Source organism: Mytilus trossulus, chromosome 6, assembly GCF_036588685.1.
Source record: "Mytilus trossulus isolate FHL-02 chromosome 6, PNRI_Mtr1.1.1.hap1, whole genome shotgun sequence".
Classification (NCBI taxonomy): Eukaryota; Metazoa; Mollusca; class Bivalvia; order Mytilida; family Mytilidae; genus Mytilus; species Mytilus trossulus.
In genome coordinates, this window is record NC_086378.1 from 89,077,718 (window position 1) to 89,095,238 (window position 17,521).

General features: G+C 32.7%; 1 protein-coding gene across 1 annotated transcript; it reads left to right on the forward strand.

Moving 5' to 3' along the window:
- The first annotated feature begins 1,422 nt into the window (after positions 1-1,422).
- On the forward strand, positions 1,423-14,216 carry LOC134722178 (shiftless antiviral inhibitor of ribosomal frameshifting protein homolog). The gene is made up of 7 exons (XM_063585758.1): positions 1,423-1,544; positions 2,136-2,277; positions 3,598-3,644; positions 5,909-6,040; positions 7,934-8,043; positions 11,208-11,374; positions 13,997-14,216. The coding sequence occupies exons 1-7, from the start codon at positions 1,509-1,511 to the stop codon at positions 14,197-14,199; spliced, it is 837 nt and encodes a 278-aa protein (XP_063441828.1). The 5' UTR covers positions 1,423-1,508; the 3' UTR covers positions 14,200-14,216.
- Positions 14,217-17,521: the final 3,305 nt, after the last annotated feature.

The following is a 17,521-nucleotide window of genomic DNA, read 5'->3' on the forward strand; positions in this document are numbered from 1 at the left end:
TTTAAAAAAAAGATTTATACCCGCGAGCTCCCATTAAGACTGAATACAAAACAGAAGTTTGGGTATTGATTTACCATTAGTTACTAGTATTGAAAAATTGAATCGTATTTTTAAGTTATACAATATATTTTACCAAGGCACTAGATGCACTTTTTGTCATTTTATATATTTTATATTTTTAAAGTTCTAAATTCTTAAATTCGTTAGCATTCACTGATTTCAAATCGTGATCTTAATTTGAAAATATAATGTCATAAAAATGAGATATGAATACATAATAAAGATAATTATACTTGTTATCGTGTGTTTATTGTTTACATAATGTCGATTGGCAAAGTGTCAAAACTTGACTGGACTGGACTGAACTCACTAACATAACTGGACAACGCTAAAAGGATTTTTCTTTGGAAATAATGATCTTCATTCTCTTTATTGATTAAAAATTAAAAGAGTATAAAGATGGTACCAAGTTTGTTTAATCCTTTGTATAGTGGAAAACAGATCAGCAAACCAAACAAGTATTTCTATGATTTACATGAACTATGAAAAGAGGTTATAAAACCAGATTCAATCAACCATTTAATACATTTAAAAATGCCTGTACCAAGTCAGGTATTTGACAGTTGTTGTCCATTCGTTTTATGTGTTTTATCATAAGATTTTGCCGTCGAGTTTTTTTGTGATTTTACTTTTCAGTACTAATATTTCTTTATTTTAAGCATACTTATTCCAACATGATGACATGGTATGTATATCAGTTCTAAATGAATTAATAGTCAATATACTCAATATAAGATTATAATTGTAAACAGTAGACTCATGTAATGGAATAAGTTATAACATGTGTTGCTCATATACAAATGTTAAAAACACCATATAATACTTCAGGAGCAGAGTAAGCAATACAAATAAAAACAATTACATATTTTACTAGTGTTATAGTCCCTAAACTAAATTTAATCTAGTAGAAGGTGCTTGTTAAAATTTAATGATAATTTCTTTTACTATTTGGTGTGTAGGTCGTGAATTTATATACGTTATACGCTGTCTTTGATTGGTTATCAGGTATTGAAAAGAATATACTCTTCCATCTTTGCATTAACATTAATAATTGTGCTTTGAAATATGGAGAGTTGTCTCATTGGCACTCACACCACATCTTCCTATATCTAATTACTCTGCTTTACCATTTTATAATTGAGAGAGGAATTTCAACATTAAAAAGAAAATCATTTTAAATTTGAAAGAAAAATATATTCATGTGCTTTCCAGTCAAAAGTCCAACAGTACAGTCAGGTCAGTTCAATCCAGTCCATGAATAAAGTTGAAGAGTTCAATCCAGTCCGGTTATGATTTTCACTTTGCCCAGTTGTATTTACGCCTTCATACTTGAAATTTAAAAATAAACATCACGACAATTTAGTTTTAAATTGAGGAAGTAAATTATTAAATTTTTACTTATTGATCCGTTGTTTTTGTAAGATAAAACTATTACACATAATAATTTGATGGCCGACATTATCTATATAAGAGAAAATGATCAGGTATGTTTATCCACAAAAGTGAGTGAGAGAGAGAGAGAGAGAGAGAGAGAGAGAGAGAGAGAGAGAGAGAGAGAGAGAGAGAGAGAGAGAGAGAGAGAGAGAGAGAGGCCGAGTGGCCGCATTATACTCGTACCACACGACTGAAAACGATTTCTTAAAATTGTTTATTTCAACTGTTTATAAATCTCTTATTCCGTGCTGAATGGTCCAAGTACAGTGCGTACTGTCAATTCTTGCCAAGATAGTAACCATTTTCTGAATCAAACGTTGAAGAATATACATACTAATTTAAGTATTAATGGTCTCTAAAATATAAATACTTGATTGAATGGATAAACACGACCAATATAACAACACACAAGGATAAACAATATAAATATATAAGAGTATTATGATAAATATTTAGCTAGTTTTGGTGGATAATTTCATATATTTTAATGATAAGAATAAAAAAAAGAATATTGTATATTCCAATGAATAGTTTTGTTGGCAATCTGAATTTGCAGAACCATAATGATAACCATTTCAGTGTGAAATGAAATATCAAGTGTTCGTATTTCTACATCTCATACAAAAAAACATTTATTAAAGGCAGTACCAGTACCTATTATAAGTCCCCAAGTACAACGTCTACGAGAGCTATTTAGAGGTCGCTTTGCGTATGAAGAAGCAGAGAGACTTATAAACCACCACCAGAGGGATCTCCAAACTACTGTTAATTTTGTGCTCACAGGTACGTTTGTCTAGTTAACATTTATTGTAGCTAGCTGTAAAAAGTAAAGATAAACGCGAAAAAGGGCGTTTTCCCATATCCCAGATAGGAACACCCAATTGTTTTTCTAACCGTTGTCATAGTTAAAAAAAAAAAAGGGGGGTTGGATGTTGAATAAAAGTGCATAAATCTGAAAAATGAAATAATAAACAATGCTTCATATTCAGAAAAGACAATAACAATCAAAAGCAAGGAGTTATCAAAGACTCACAAAACCAAAGGACAATTACATCAACAGTTATAAATAATATTTAAGAACTCAACTAAAAAGCGGGAGTGAAATCAGGTGCTCCGAAAGGGTAAGCATTTCCTACACCGTATACGGCATCCGTTGTGTTATTTCTTTGTTCAGTTCGGTAATGATGGAAGGTTATAATGACTGAGGAAGAATATCAGATATGATTTCTGACACACTTTTGTTATAATGGCCAATCAGCTCATGATGGCGACCGTAAAATTTCTTGAGTGATGAACTTAATTTGATTGATTCATAGCCCTGTCTTAGCAACTTTTGAGAAAGCAGTATTCCTCGTTCAACAAAATCAACGTACACGTACTTTGAGCTAGCTCTAGAGTAACGTATCAATTGAGACACATATACTCCTTATGCTGGGGCCGCTGGGATGTTGCTAAACATAAATGGTATTCAACCTACTAACAGTAGTAATTTCGAGAAAAAGGTCTAAATATGAAAATTAGGCATTTGGTGACGGACAAAAACAAATGATATTTTTTTGTTTATCGTCGAACACTTATAAATACAGATTTAATCTATAACAGCGGAGATTTTCGTGTAATCATTTCAGTACAGTGAACTTACATCGCATATATAATAAGGCCGAAAGCTTTAAGAAAATTAAACAAAATATGTCTTCTATGTTTAATTAAAAGCAGATGTTATGCAAAATGTTGTAGGATTTTCATTTATTCTAAAACCTTCCTAATAATTCGGAGTATTAAAATGGTTACAGTGGTTTTCATTCTTGGGCGTTTTATATTTTTATTCAATTTTTTTTTATGTCTTCTTAGTATCTATCATATGCCTTATGTCCTATTTTGTTTAATATGTATTTTACAATTACAACAAAGAGATTATCGTAGTTGGTGAATTTGCATTGCTTAAATAACCCTTGATGCTTATTTATTAAGGTTGTGGTTTTCAAATCAAGTATTAACCTTTTTCCTGGTCAAATAGTTCAACATTGTGTCCACCATAGTAACTCGCTATCAAATATGTATTTGGGTTTAAAACATTTTCTTATTTTAAATAATACATTGCAGCTGATTTACCAACCATTAGAAATATCAGCAGATCCGATGACGAAGGGGTATGCATTTAATCATACTGAAAAATAACTTAACTAACCAGATCGTATTATTTGCATTTCTAAATCACAAAAACACTGAACTCCGAGGATAATCCAAAAAGAACAGTCCCTTATAAAATGGCAAAATCAATAGCTAAAACACATCAAACGAATGGATAACAATTGCCATATTCCTGACCTGGTACAGGATTTTTCTAAAATAAAAAATAGTGGACTGAACCTGGTTTAAAAGCTGGATAAACCTCTCACTTGTATGACAGACGCATCAAATTCCATTATCTTGACAACGATGTGTGAACTAAACAAACATGTTTCAGAAAAAGGGAGAAGGTTTGGATCCATTAAAACGTTTAATCCCGCTGCAAATGTTTGCACCTGTCCTAAGTCAGGAATCTGATGTACAGTAGTTGTCGTTTGTTTATGTAATATATACGTGTTTCTCGTTTCTCGTTTTGTTTATATAGATTAGACCGTTGGTTTTCCCGTTTGAATGGTTTTACACTAGTAATTTTGGGGCCCTTTATAGCTTGTTGTTTGATGTGAGCCAAGGCTCCGTGTTGAAGGCCGTACTTTAACCTATAATGGTTTACTTTTTAAATTGTTATTTGGATTGAGAGTTGTCTCATTGGCACTCACACCACATCTTCCTATATCTATATACATAATAGGTAAAAATCTTAAAAATAAGGGTACAGCAGTCAACATTGTGTTACACTTTTAATCACTATTAAAACATACAAATATGCAATGAAGATGTACAAAATGGCATATTAGCCAAAATAAAAGATAGGAATAAACAAATTGATCATAATACAAAAACATAATGACGGAATGTATCTGTATAAAGCCACGTCATATTTATGTCAAAGGAACTGAAAAAGCATATAACCAAAGCACATAAGAAAAACTGAAAGACAAGAATAAAAAACATTTCACAATAGCAAAATGACGGGATGTATAAGTATATAGCTACGTTATATGCATCAAAGAAACAACAACAGGCAATGAAAATAAAATGAAAGACAAGAATACGACGATCATCGGCCAATAACACAATGACGGTATGAACAAGTAACGAGCGACATCAAACAGTGTCAAAATACCAAACTATGCTATGTTTCAAGTTAGGCTAAAGTTTCAAAACTACTAGTGAACATTTTAGCGCTGACGTTATTTTAGAGCCGGATTAATCCGTTCAATTGTATATTCGATAGCCCAACTTACCTTACCAGACTTAATAAGTGGACAGTATTATACTTGTTTTTTTTATCAATCATAGAAATAAACGTTTATGAAAAAAAAGGAAAGAAAAGTGCAATATGTGATAGATACAGATATTGAATCAACACAGTAATGAAATGCATCGAAATAGCACGTAGGGGTTTGGTATTACTAAAAAACAACATTACCGAACTCCGGGGGAAATTCTAAAAGGAAAGTCCCTACGCAAATGGCAAAACACATCAAACGAATGGACAACGTCTGTCATAGGAATTCCTGTCTTGGTAGAGATATTTTTATATGTAGAAAATGGTGGATAAAACCTGGTTTCATACCTAGCTAAACCACTCCAAATCAAATTTCATTATAGCGACTACAATTTGTGAACAAAGCAAACAGAGTTAATAGATAGAAATGTCAAAAATATAGGTAAAACAGTGAACATTCTGTCATAACCTCAATCATTATAAAAACAAAGAAAAATGTAATCAAAGAAAAAGAAAAACGGCATATTGAATAACCACATTACCAAACCCAAAAGTCAGGAATACAAACATTTACCATAGCAATAGTAAATGTTAGGAAATACAATAAATATATGTCATGGATTGCATAATTCCATTATTTATGTAGAGCAACCCTTATTAAATCAATGAACATAAATTATGAGAGCTTTAATAGGAGTTAATTTTAATTTATATAGGGATGAGTTAAGTGCTGGTATTTGTCGTGGATGTTGTTTAATATAAAACAATTGATTAAGAAAAACAGACCCTATTTCAGAAATTTATTTCAAATGAAGTTTTTGTACAAACCTCCTTTCGGCTACGGTACTTTTACACTTTTAGACATTTGAGAATTAGGAATTAGTGCTAAATCAATTAAAAAACGTGTCTAAAACAGGATTTTCTTTGTCGGGTATCGATTCATTTCTTTCGTTTTTTGGAGATAATATTTTGTTTGACCAGGTTTATCTAATTTTTACAATACGAAATGAACAAAGGATAATATGTTGTTATTATATATACTTTGTTTCACTGCAGTGGCAAATTGTGAGAAACAACAGGGCATGGAGAGAACTCGCACAGCAGGGCCAGTTGACGCACGAAGAACGTCAGTACGCATGCGGACCATGTGATAACGTTTGGTGGCGAAAAGTACCAGCCAGAAAGAGGGTAACGTGTTCTTAATTATCATATCGTATAAGATGCATGTAAGATTAAAGATGACAATTATTATTATTTTTATTTGAACAGAAAGGTGTTAACGTGAGGCGAAACCCTTTTTAAAAAATTAAGTCGAATATCGACTAACACCGTACCATGGGAAAGCATGGAAAAGACGAAAAGACAAACACCAGTATTCAAAACAAAACATTGAAGACTAAGCAACACGAGCCCAAAAGTTGGGAGTAATCGCATGTGTTCCTGAAGGTTAAGCAGATCTTGTTCCACATGTGACATCCTTCGTGTACTAACATAATTAAAAACAAAAAACGGTGATAAGTCTTACGATGATTAGCGGTTACGACGATTGAAACATGTTCGTTGTTATCTGTGAATTAGAATATTAAATAATGGTCAACCAACTCGTCATAGAGTCCGTATAATTATCGAAATTTCGACTACACAACTTGGAAGTTTTTTGTTTACGAGATTCCTTGTGAGCAGTAACCCTTTACCAAGCAAATCATGATAAGAAATGTAAGCCTTGGAATAATGTATTAACTGGAAGATATTTACTCCATATGTAGGTGCTGTTGGTAAGTTCACAATTGGGAGGCTGAAATTATCTTTTTTTGTAGCCTGTTTTTGTTCTCAACCGATTCTCATGATCAATTTCTAGATTTAAGTAAAACAAATATGAGGCAGACTTAAATGCATCCTTTATTGCAAGATCGATGCGCTGGATTCGTTCAACATAGTCACCAAACGTTGAATTAATAAGTGGGAGGTCATTATTTATAACGTAAGAGGTAAACTTCTTTAAATTTATTAAAAGAAGCTCTTTGAAGTCAGTCTCGCATAGAATAATAGATGAAAAATAACTCGGAGAGAAAAGAAGCACATTTGGTTCCCATGGGAATGCGAATTGGTTTTAAAAACTCGTGCACGTCCTCCTAAAATAACAAATATATTGCAAAGTACGATTTATCCAGCCTTAAGGCTTGTTTCTACGTTTGGACACTTTATTTTTTGCAGCAAAGCGGGGCCAGTTGCTTTAATTGGTCATTTAGATTAGAATTTTGAATATCTGTGTAAAGGAATTTCGGAATACTTGTGTAAAGTGTTTAAAGGTCAAATGTTTTTTTTAAATCTATGCACGATGAAAGAGTTTTATATTGTTTGCACTACATTTTATTCTATAGTATCCACATCGGATGCACGCCGCCTATCGATTAGGCAGTTTCACAAGGATTTCAAAGCCCGGCTTTGGTTGCTCATAAAAATGAATGTTTATACTTAAGAAAGAGGTTTCATAAAACACTTGGAAAACCCAACAATATAAAGTTGTTTGTACGGACACTTATGTTATTTCAGGAATATGGCAGTTGTTATCTGATAGTTCGTTTCTATGTATGTTACATTGTCGTTTGTGTTTTTGATGCACTTCATGATCAGTATTCTGTTGTTTCGTTGTTTTCCTCTTATAGTTGATGTGTTTCCCTCGCTTTTAGATATATTTATGACGTTGGAACAGCGGTATACTACTGTTGCCTTTGTTTATAAAGTATCAAATACAGCGTGGGAAGACACTGTACGGTGACCTATAGTTGTTAATGTTTGTGTCATTTTGGTCTTTTGTGGATAGTTGTCAAATTGGCAATCATACCACATCTTCTTTTTTATAGTTCTTCTTTGGTTTGAAATATCTACGAAACAGACATATGATTACTCCGGATTTCCTCCTTCGTAAGTGTCGTGTTGGTAAATGTTGCGATTCTTAGTGATTTGTCAATACATAATTCCTTCAACAAGCCGTTTATGTGATTTACACACAAAACGATGTTATCGAATGCTTTATCTGCTGTGACAATTGCATATGTAAAACATGTTGGCTTTTTGCAGGTATCGAAATGTAAACGGTGTAATGTCCGATACGACGCCATACCTCGTCACAGGGAGTGGGGATGGGCAGAATTCGCCTGCAATAACATCAACTGCGGGCATGTGTTTAGGTATTTAGTTTTTGTTATTAGTTGTACTGATATTTGACAACCAATACAAGCATTTTGATACTTGTACACAAACATGTACGCTTTCACTATTTGAATATCTTTGATCGTTATATATTATTGAACAACAAGTTGATACAAAAAATTAAAAAAATGAAGGTAAGTCTACAAAAGTTTAAAAGTCACAATTAGTTGTTTCGATGAATTTGCAAAATAGCGTTTTATTAACAAGATGTATCAACAACTATATATGATACTTAGAATAGCAGTGTGTTGTCCTTTTAATCCTTCAAAGGTATGAACAAACATGATATAATATTTTAATACTTTTCCTTATTGTCGCGTTTTCAAGCTATTCATCAAAATAGTATTGCATAAGTATTATAATTATATACTATTATTAAGAGCTACATATTGCAACTAAATTACATAGTTTGAAATGATTATTTAGAAATATATGAGGTCGATGTCAGAGAAATATCAGCTTTTTTGGTATTATTAAGTATATGAAACTTGGCAAATGTGTGCCAGATACCAAACTTAATATTTATCTGAAAAATAATCTAACAAAATACTGAGATCCAATGTATATGAAAAAAGAGACAGTCCACACAAACAGACAAAATCAAACGCTATCAATTAATGAAACAAGCGAGAAAAAAAATCTGGACTTGGTACAGGTATTTTAGCGTATTTGGCGTATATACAAAATTTAGTCCCGGTATCTATGATGAGTTTATTTACAACCACTGGGTCGATGCTACTGCTGGTGGATATTTATTTCCCCGAGGGTATCACCAGCCCAGTAATAAGCACTTTTTGTGCTGACATGAATTATCATTGATATAGTTATATTTATAAATTAACTATTTACAAAATTTAGCATTTTTGAAATACTAAAGCTTTTCTATCTCAGGCATAGATTTCATTAGCTGTATTTGGCAAAACTTATATATGAAATCATCCGTTCGTAAATTTTACGGACGCCATCACGAGTTGGTTGACCGTTATGGAATAACCGTTTCACAAATGATATCGGATATGTTCATTACGTCGTAACTACAATCCCCTTCCCTTTCATGAATGTGACCGACCGAATAAGACTATTTACCGGATTTGTAAATCACATAAGCAACACGACGGGTGCCACACGTGGAGCAGGATCTGCTTACCCTTCCAGAACACCTGAAGTCACCCCTAGTTTTTGGTGGGGTTCGTTTTGTTTATTCTTTAGTTTTCTATGTTGTGTCATGTTTACTATTGTTTTTCTGTTTGTCTTTTTCATTTTTAGCCATGGCGTTGTCAGTTTTTTTTTAGATTTATGAGTTTGACTGTCCCTTTGGTATCTTTCGTCCCTGTTTTATAGGAATATTGGTCCTCAATGCTCTTCAACTTCGTACTTTTTTTGTCTTTTTAACTTTTTTGGATTCGAGCGTCACTGATGAGTCTTTTGTAGACGAAACGCACGTCTGGCGTATATATAAAATTTAGTTCTGGTATCTATGATGAGTTTATTTTGAAGAAAATGATGGGTAAAACTTGATTCATACCTACCTTAACCTCCCAATGATATGGCAGCTATGTGTGCAACCCAAATATAATTTTATTAAGTTGTTATGACAATGACTTGGATCCAGCAAAACATTGGTTGGTGTATTTATGTTTATTCATCAATATTCCAAAGTTTGTTTTGTCCACCACGGATTTCAAGAATGTACAACAGATTAACATTTCAAACATTATTGTTTGTAAAATCATTTAATTTTAGAAATCTCACTAAACTCCTAACCTGCAGGTTTTAAAAGAATAACTTGGTAAAAATAGTTATTTCCTTTATAAACTTTATAAAACGTTATCCCTTTTAACAATCTGTAATTGTTTCTTGCAATTTTCTCATTAAACTTTCGTGAAAACCTCCTCAAAGATATAAGGCTTACACTGTAAAACATAAACACACATTTCGTCAACATAAGATGCATCAGTGGCAGTTTGACACTTGCACAGTTGCAGAGCAAAACTGGTAGTTTGTCTTGGTGCGCTGAATCAAGATAAAATAATTTTGTTTACTTCACAAAGTGTTTTGTTTACACATTTGTATTATATGATGAAGATGAACGTACAGGTTGTTTTGTTAAATTAGTGATATGGCTCGTGTCATGAGTGATTAGTTTGAAATCATTGTTTCGAATATTCAAATATTCTTTAAAGTAATTTTAGTTATAGAAGAAGAACATGTGTCCTTTTCATTGTCTTGAATCTAAGTCTTATCTGATCCCGTGATTGCTGCACAGTTTAGGATGGTTTTGAATGTTTGCTTTCTCTGTTCCTTTTATGATTAACGGTATTATATGGGGTGGTTCTAGGTTTACATAGCATATGACTACATCCACCACCGGATGTACCTCATAACTCGCAGAATATAATACCTTTTAAACTTTTTTGTGTGGATTTACATTCTTGTCCTTTTCGGTCATCAAGTTTTAATTAGGTTTTGGGTTTTTCAAATGTTTTGGTTTCGAGCATAATTAATGCAACATTAAATGTTAAAACGCACATCTGGTACAATGAAATTGGCAAGTTTTATATTATCACAAAATGCAACAACTTTGTCAATCCGTACAAATGGTATTCATTGTTGCACTTTTGCCATTGTCTTTTTGCGAATTCATTCTTGAGGATACCGTAAGCGCAGCTTTGAAAAAGGTTACATAGCAGCTTTAATATTTGGTTAGGTATAGTAAACGTATGATATGTTATTAAATCATGTATTTAGTAACGAATTGTACTGATTTTCATCCAAATTCATCTATAGCTGTGTATCTGTTTCAAATTAAATTTGACGTCTTTTTAGTTATCAAAGATACCAGGATTATAATTTAGTATATCAGACGCTCGTAAATTTGTACAACATGGGGTTAATTTCGTATACTGTTCAAATAAATAAAATTTGTTTGGTGTGTATAACTGTTGCTGAAAATGTAGGAAATTGCACATGGGTTTAAATAAAGTTTACAATTTTTTGATCTGTGAATTTGACTGTCCCTCTGGTATTTTTCGCCCCTCTTTTAAAACCGATTTAAGAAAAGCACAATAAGTAGCTTACGTAATAAAAACAAATATTTTTTATTATACCTTTCTTATATTGAACAAAATATGCATGCTTACAGAGGATTTGGTCAAATGGAAAACACATGGAGCCCCTGTTTCCGCTGTAGAACGCCATGCTTACCAGTGAAAATTTTCCCAAGAAAAAAACGGAGCGATGCAGAAAGAACTCAAAGAAGAGCTCGGGATGATCATTCTTGTTTCAGTCATAACTGCTTCAGAAGAGCAAGTGAGTTTTTAAATTTAAGCAAAATACGTTTGCCCGCATTTGAGGATTTAAACAAATTGTGCTGATCACATTTGCGCGCATACATTAACTTCGTTCTATATTTGGCCTTTTTAACGTTTTTGGATTCGAGCGTTAAAAAGTTTTTTTGTAGGCGAAACGCGCATCTGGCGTAAATACACTGGTTTTTTTTTTATCCTACATTGAACTTTTGATGTCGTTCTTTAGTATACGATGGAAATTTTTTCGGTATTTAAATTTATATATAATACAACGACTGGGTAAGTAGGGTGAATAAATAAGTATTATTACCTGTATTTACCTGCGTTTACCTGTCAATTAACCCATTTCTCTGACGTCAGTCTATTGTTCTAACGGTGGATTATTTTTCAAGAATCCACTGACCACCATGTTAACTTAAGATAACTTATACCATAACTTTTAACTTACTAGATTTTATCCTCTCAAAAACGAGTGACTAGTATAGGTTCGAACTCGCGCGTATTTTCGACAGTTAAGTCTGTAGTCTATGCATGATACCACTAGACCACGAGTGCTGATATAAATTGTGATTTAAATATCACTCTTATAGCGTATATCTGTCAATGCATGTCAATAAACTGTATTTTTGTCTTTTTAAAATATATAAACACTATTAAATCAAGGAATTGTAGATATTACTTACTAGTACCATTCCTTGATAAAACAAACATCCATGTACACAATACACCTATCACTTTTAAGGTACAAGGCCTTTCCCTTTTCATCATCTTTTTTGGTTTTATGATTATAATGATATCATACTATGATCACTTTGTTAATCAGAATTGTGAAACCAGAAACAAAACCGTCAACTTTAGAGTAAAAATGAAATAGAGATACCTCTAAAATTAAAAACAATATTTTGGTAGTGAAACACATTACAAAAAAAAATCATTCCGGGTACTAGGCTTGAACTTGGCACTGTTAATATCACTGTTTTTTCTTACGAAGCCAACGACTAGACGATCACGGCTATGAACAGCTTACATGACACGTTGCAAAATTTACATAATTATATATTGTACATGTGAAGCAAAATCAATTCCGCTTGGGTTTTAGGATGCGTACCACAACTAATACTAGTTCATTAACTGATTGACGATGGATGACAAATGCAATAAAGTTAAAAAAAAATCAAAACAAAATAAAAGGGAACCAGTTTAAACAAAATGTATATATAATATTTCAATTATGACCAATCATAGTATCTACTCTATCAACAACTGGTGTCTAGTGAAGTGGTGTTATTGTGAATTTTGCACTTCATTTTAGTTTTAAAATGTTTATATACAGTAATTTTGAATGTGTTTTTTTTTTTTTTTTATCTTTATTCTTAATATGTTTTGTAAATTCAATCAAACGGGCCATCGGTTTGATCACTAGGTTGCTAAATACTATATATGTAAATATTAAAGGTTTCTAAATGTTGGTAATTAAAAATGTTTAACTTTCCAAACAAGATTTAAAAAAATCCATATATTAGTTATATGTTTTTTTTGAATGAATTATAAATACTAAAATCTAATCAATATAAATTATTTGTAATGATTCAACATTGAATGAAATAATCATTTACAAATACAAAATCTGGTAATAAAAAGGGAAGATAACTACACAACTAAGTTAAATTGAACTTAAATTAAGTTAAATATAAATGTGAACCGTGTGGATCTAGTCAGTTCCAGCTATTAGACAATAAAAAAGACAAAATACGAAATTATTTTCATGAAATTCAGTTGATTCATTGTCAGATCATGAAACAGATAGTCGTTTTACTAGAAATGGGTTAAGCTAGAGAATTGATAAGACGTAGTGGATTCGAAAACGATAATCAACTCGCGACTAAAGTCGCTCGTTGATTATCGTTTACGAATCCACTACCTCTTATCAATTCTCTACTACATAAATGTTCGCAAAAGTTAATAAAAGCTGTGCAAAAACATATGTGTTTGCCCGCAAATGTAATGGTAAGGCATGCAAACGTATTGCATTGAATTTAAAGCTCAATGCAACAAAAAGGATTTACCAATTTGAGAGTGAAACAAGTCATTATCACATGTTAATAAATATGAATAAAAAGTACAAATAATAACGACTTAATGAACAATCAAGATGACAAATGTGTGCCTGTTATTATCCTACGAAAGAAGTTTTTAGCATTTTGATCTTCCAACTTATTTCTTAGAAGCATGTACTTGAAGGCCACCCTTTCCCGCTTTTAATATTTATTTTGTAAAATATGGATATATATATATATATACTAGTCTCTTTAGTTTTTCAATCTACACTGAAACATCATGGCTCCTAGAAATTAGTTGCGTTAATTTAATGGTCTCATAAATCAGCTATAAGGTTTCGTTCTAGTCATATAGTATTTGCCATAAATCTATATGGTCGGGTTGTTATATATGTCTTCTATGGTCGGTTGTTATATATGTCTTCTATGGTCGGGTTGTTATATATGTCTTCTATGGTCGGGTTGTTGTCTCTTTGATACATTCCCCATTTCCATTCTCAGTTTTATAATGGATTACTTCATCAATAAATCAAAATGTCACTTTCTCTATTTATTCCAAAATAAAGCTGGACCTCAACTAGGAGGGATTTGTGTCCATCCAAAGTCTTTACGTAGAGGAGAAAGAGCTGTATTCCCTAGTCATAGCCACACTAGTACAGGCTCGACCATCGACACATTCCTCACACAGGACGATTTGTTCTCTCGGATGTCGGACTTTGGACCTGATGTTTCCGATATCGACGAAGACGATGGTGATGATAGTAATTGAACGGGAAACTGATTATCATTGGAATGGATAAATTGAACTTTTAGACATAAAGTATACTTTCTGAAAGCAGTATAAGGGAAGATTGTAAAGGAAAATAGCTTGGACTGGTTTACCCAACTTCTTACATGTTACAAGATTTGAAATGAGGACTGAAGACCATGAAATATAAATTTATCAACGAACTATACTCATGTGTACTTTAATTAATATAATGTATGGTGTCAATAAATCTTTATTTAGAGTATCTATATTGTCAATTAGACAAGTCACCTATCTCCCAAAGACACATTACTTTATACTTATATACTTTATAAAAAAAACTAAAAAGTAAAATCACAAAAATAGTGAACTCCGAGAAAAGTTCCAATAAGAAAGTCCCCCAAATCAAATGGCAAACTTAAAAGCTGAAGCACATCAAACAAATGGGTAACCAACTGTTATATTCCTGACTTGGTACAGGCATTTTCTTATGTAGAAAATGGTGGACTGATCCTGGATTTATTGCTAGCTAAACCTCTCACTTATATGACAGTCGCATAAAATTCCATTATATTTAACATTATGTGTGAACAAAATGAACAGACACAATAAATTGAAAATGCCAAAAATAGAGGAACCAGGATTATAATTTATTACGCCATACGCGCGTTTCGTCTACATAAGATTCATCAGTGAAGCTCAGTTCAAAATAGTTATAAAGCCAAACAAGTACAAAGTTGATGAAGATTGAGGACCCAAAATTCCAAAAAGCTGTGCCAAATACGGCTAAGGTTATATATTCCTTGGGTAAGAAAATGCCCAGTTTTTCGAAAAATTAATAGTTATGTAACAGGATTTTTTTTAACAAATGACCATAAAATTGATATTCATGTCAAAATCTAAGTGTTGACTACTGGGCTGGTGATGCCCTCGGGGACGAAACGTCCACCAGTAGTGGCATCGTAAAGCTATCAACATTGTGTGTTTATCTCAATTACTATCAAACAAACAATATATACCAGTTTGCTTTTGTTCAGTACACACAAGATTTCTACACTGTATCGCAATGTACCCTCTAACTGTATAAAAAGATATATATATCTCAAACTCGAAGGTAAATTAAAAAGGAAAAGTTCATAAAACTGACAATACTACACGTTAACAACTAACGGAACTAGCAAAAAGTAACTGAGTTGTAATATACCTTGCTTGGAACATGCATTTTCTAAAGAAATTAGTGGATTAATCCCAAGTATCTCTACGCAGGTAACCGTTTCAAAAGTATATCTGAAGACCGTATTTCATATTGATGCCAATTCCTTCATAGAACATGCAAAATAATGAAACAATAAACATTTATGTGTTTATTAGGCTTAGTAAGTTATAAAGATGGACTCTTAAATAAAGTAGTAGGAGTTTACCGGTGTTTAAACGTCATACATCGATTGAAAGAAAACAAATGTGGGTTAAAAACCAAAACTGTGGAAGACACAATAACTATAAAAAAGAAAACAAAGCACCAACAAGAACACCGAAGTGCAACAAAAATAACTGCCAACACACGTAGAAACAACTGTCGTATTCCGGACTTGGAGCAGATACACTAAAACACTACGTAACAGAAATACAGCACAAACAACGCAAAGTGATTGATAACAGAGAAACGCTCAAACAAATGAAATATGATAGTCAACATGCGAACTGCATAACAACAACAAACATGTTCCATCAACACCACAGGATATCAAGGATATTAAGTAACTAACATGCAACCTCGAACTGTATACAATTATTTTACAATAATCATGTAGGCAACTTTTTATGTGTTTATTAGGCTTAGCAACTATAAACAGGCATTGCAGGACCTTGACTTAGAACAATACCTTAAATACCCTCCGACATGTGACTGTTCCCACTCGCCTTATAATTACAGCCCCTCTGGTCATGTTATAACTGGGGATCTAAATATAATTCCACATGAAAATCTCCGAAAGAAGATTTCTCATGGTCCTAAGTTTAGAGAACCCCAACACATCAATTGGAACCATAACTTTAAAATAATTATGGATTCTATTGAGGACTACGCCAGAGCATGGGCTAAGCGAGAAGAAGTTGAACTGGACACTTTGTCAGAATGGGTTAAAACTATCAGGTCTCTGATAAAACGTCGCATTCACAAGTTGAAAAACTGTGTGAACGATCGACCAAAGTCCGTTTTCAGAGACAAAGAGGTTATGAAATGTCTATCAACTCTTCATGATAAGTATGTTGTTGTTCCTGCGGACAAAGCTTCAAATAATATTGTCTTTGTATGTAAATCGTATTACTACGAATGTCTTGTAAAAGAATTGGGTATAACGGAGCACTCAGGTAATCCCACATACAAAGACAAGGATGAGATTTTAGCAAATCATAAGTCCTTCATGGCTTCAATAAACATTACATTGAACACCAAATCGGAGGACTTACCTTGTTTGTATTGGATACCAAAGCTTCATAAAATTCCGTACAAACAACGGTATATTGCTGGATCATCTTCATGTTCTCACGGATGTCGGACTTTGGACATTGTCTATTAGATTGACTAAAATTCTGTCCGCAGTGAAAGAGGGTCTTCAGAAATACTGTGAAACTGTTTACTCGCGTAGTTGTATTAACCATATGTGGATTCTTAAAAATTCTAAAGAACTTCTAGACAATTTCAAATCTCGGTCTCTTTCTGAAATAAGTTCCATCAAAACTTTTGATTTTTCAACCCTGTATACCACCATTCCCCATCTAAAATTAAAAAAATCGCCTAAAAGAAATTATCCACAATGCCTTTCAACATAAAAATGGTAGCATACGCTATAAATTTATTACTTTGGGATTTCATAAAGCATATTTCGTTAATATTGACAAACAAAAAGGTAAATCATGCTACACAGAAGAACAAGTAGTCAGTATGCTGGAGTTTCTTATCGACAACATATTTGTTGAGTTTGGAGGTAGACTTTTCCAACAAATTGTCGGCATTCCTATGTGAACAAACTGTGCGCCTCTTCTTGCCGACCTTTTCTTATTTTCATATGAATCGGAGTTCCTCCAGACACTTGTCAAAAACAAGAGGATCAAAGAAGCCAGATTATTTGATTTCACTTTCAGATATATTGATGATGTTCTTTCCTTAAACAATCCGAACTTTTCTGATTGGGTTCCATTAATATATCCCCCAGAACTCGAGATTAAAGAAACAACAGACACGGCTTCCTCCGCCTCATTTTTAGACTTATATCTCGAATTTGACTTACACAGTCATCTCAGTACCAGAATCTATGACAAACGAGACGATTTTAATTTCGAA

Excerpts from the sequence above, each read along its gene's own strand:
- LOC134722178 (XM_063585758.1), top strand. The coding sequence starts at position 1,509 with ATGGCCGACATTATCTATATAAGAGAAAATGATCAG. Across the intron at positions 2,278-3,597 it reads TGTTAATTTTGTGCTCACAG|CTGATTTACCAACCATTAGA; the intron begins GTACGTTTGTCT and ends AATACATTGCAG. Across the intron at positions 11,375-13,996 it reads TAACTGCTTCAGAAGAGCAA|CTGGACCTCAACTAGGAGGG; the intron begins GTGAGTTTTTAA and ends TCCAAAATAAAG.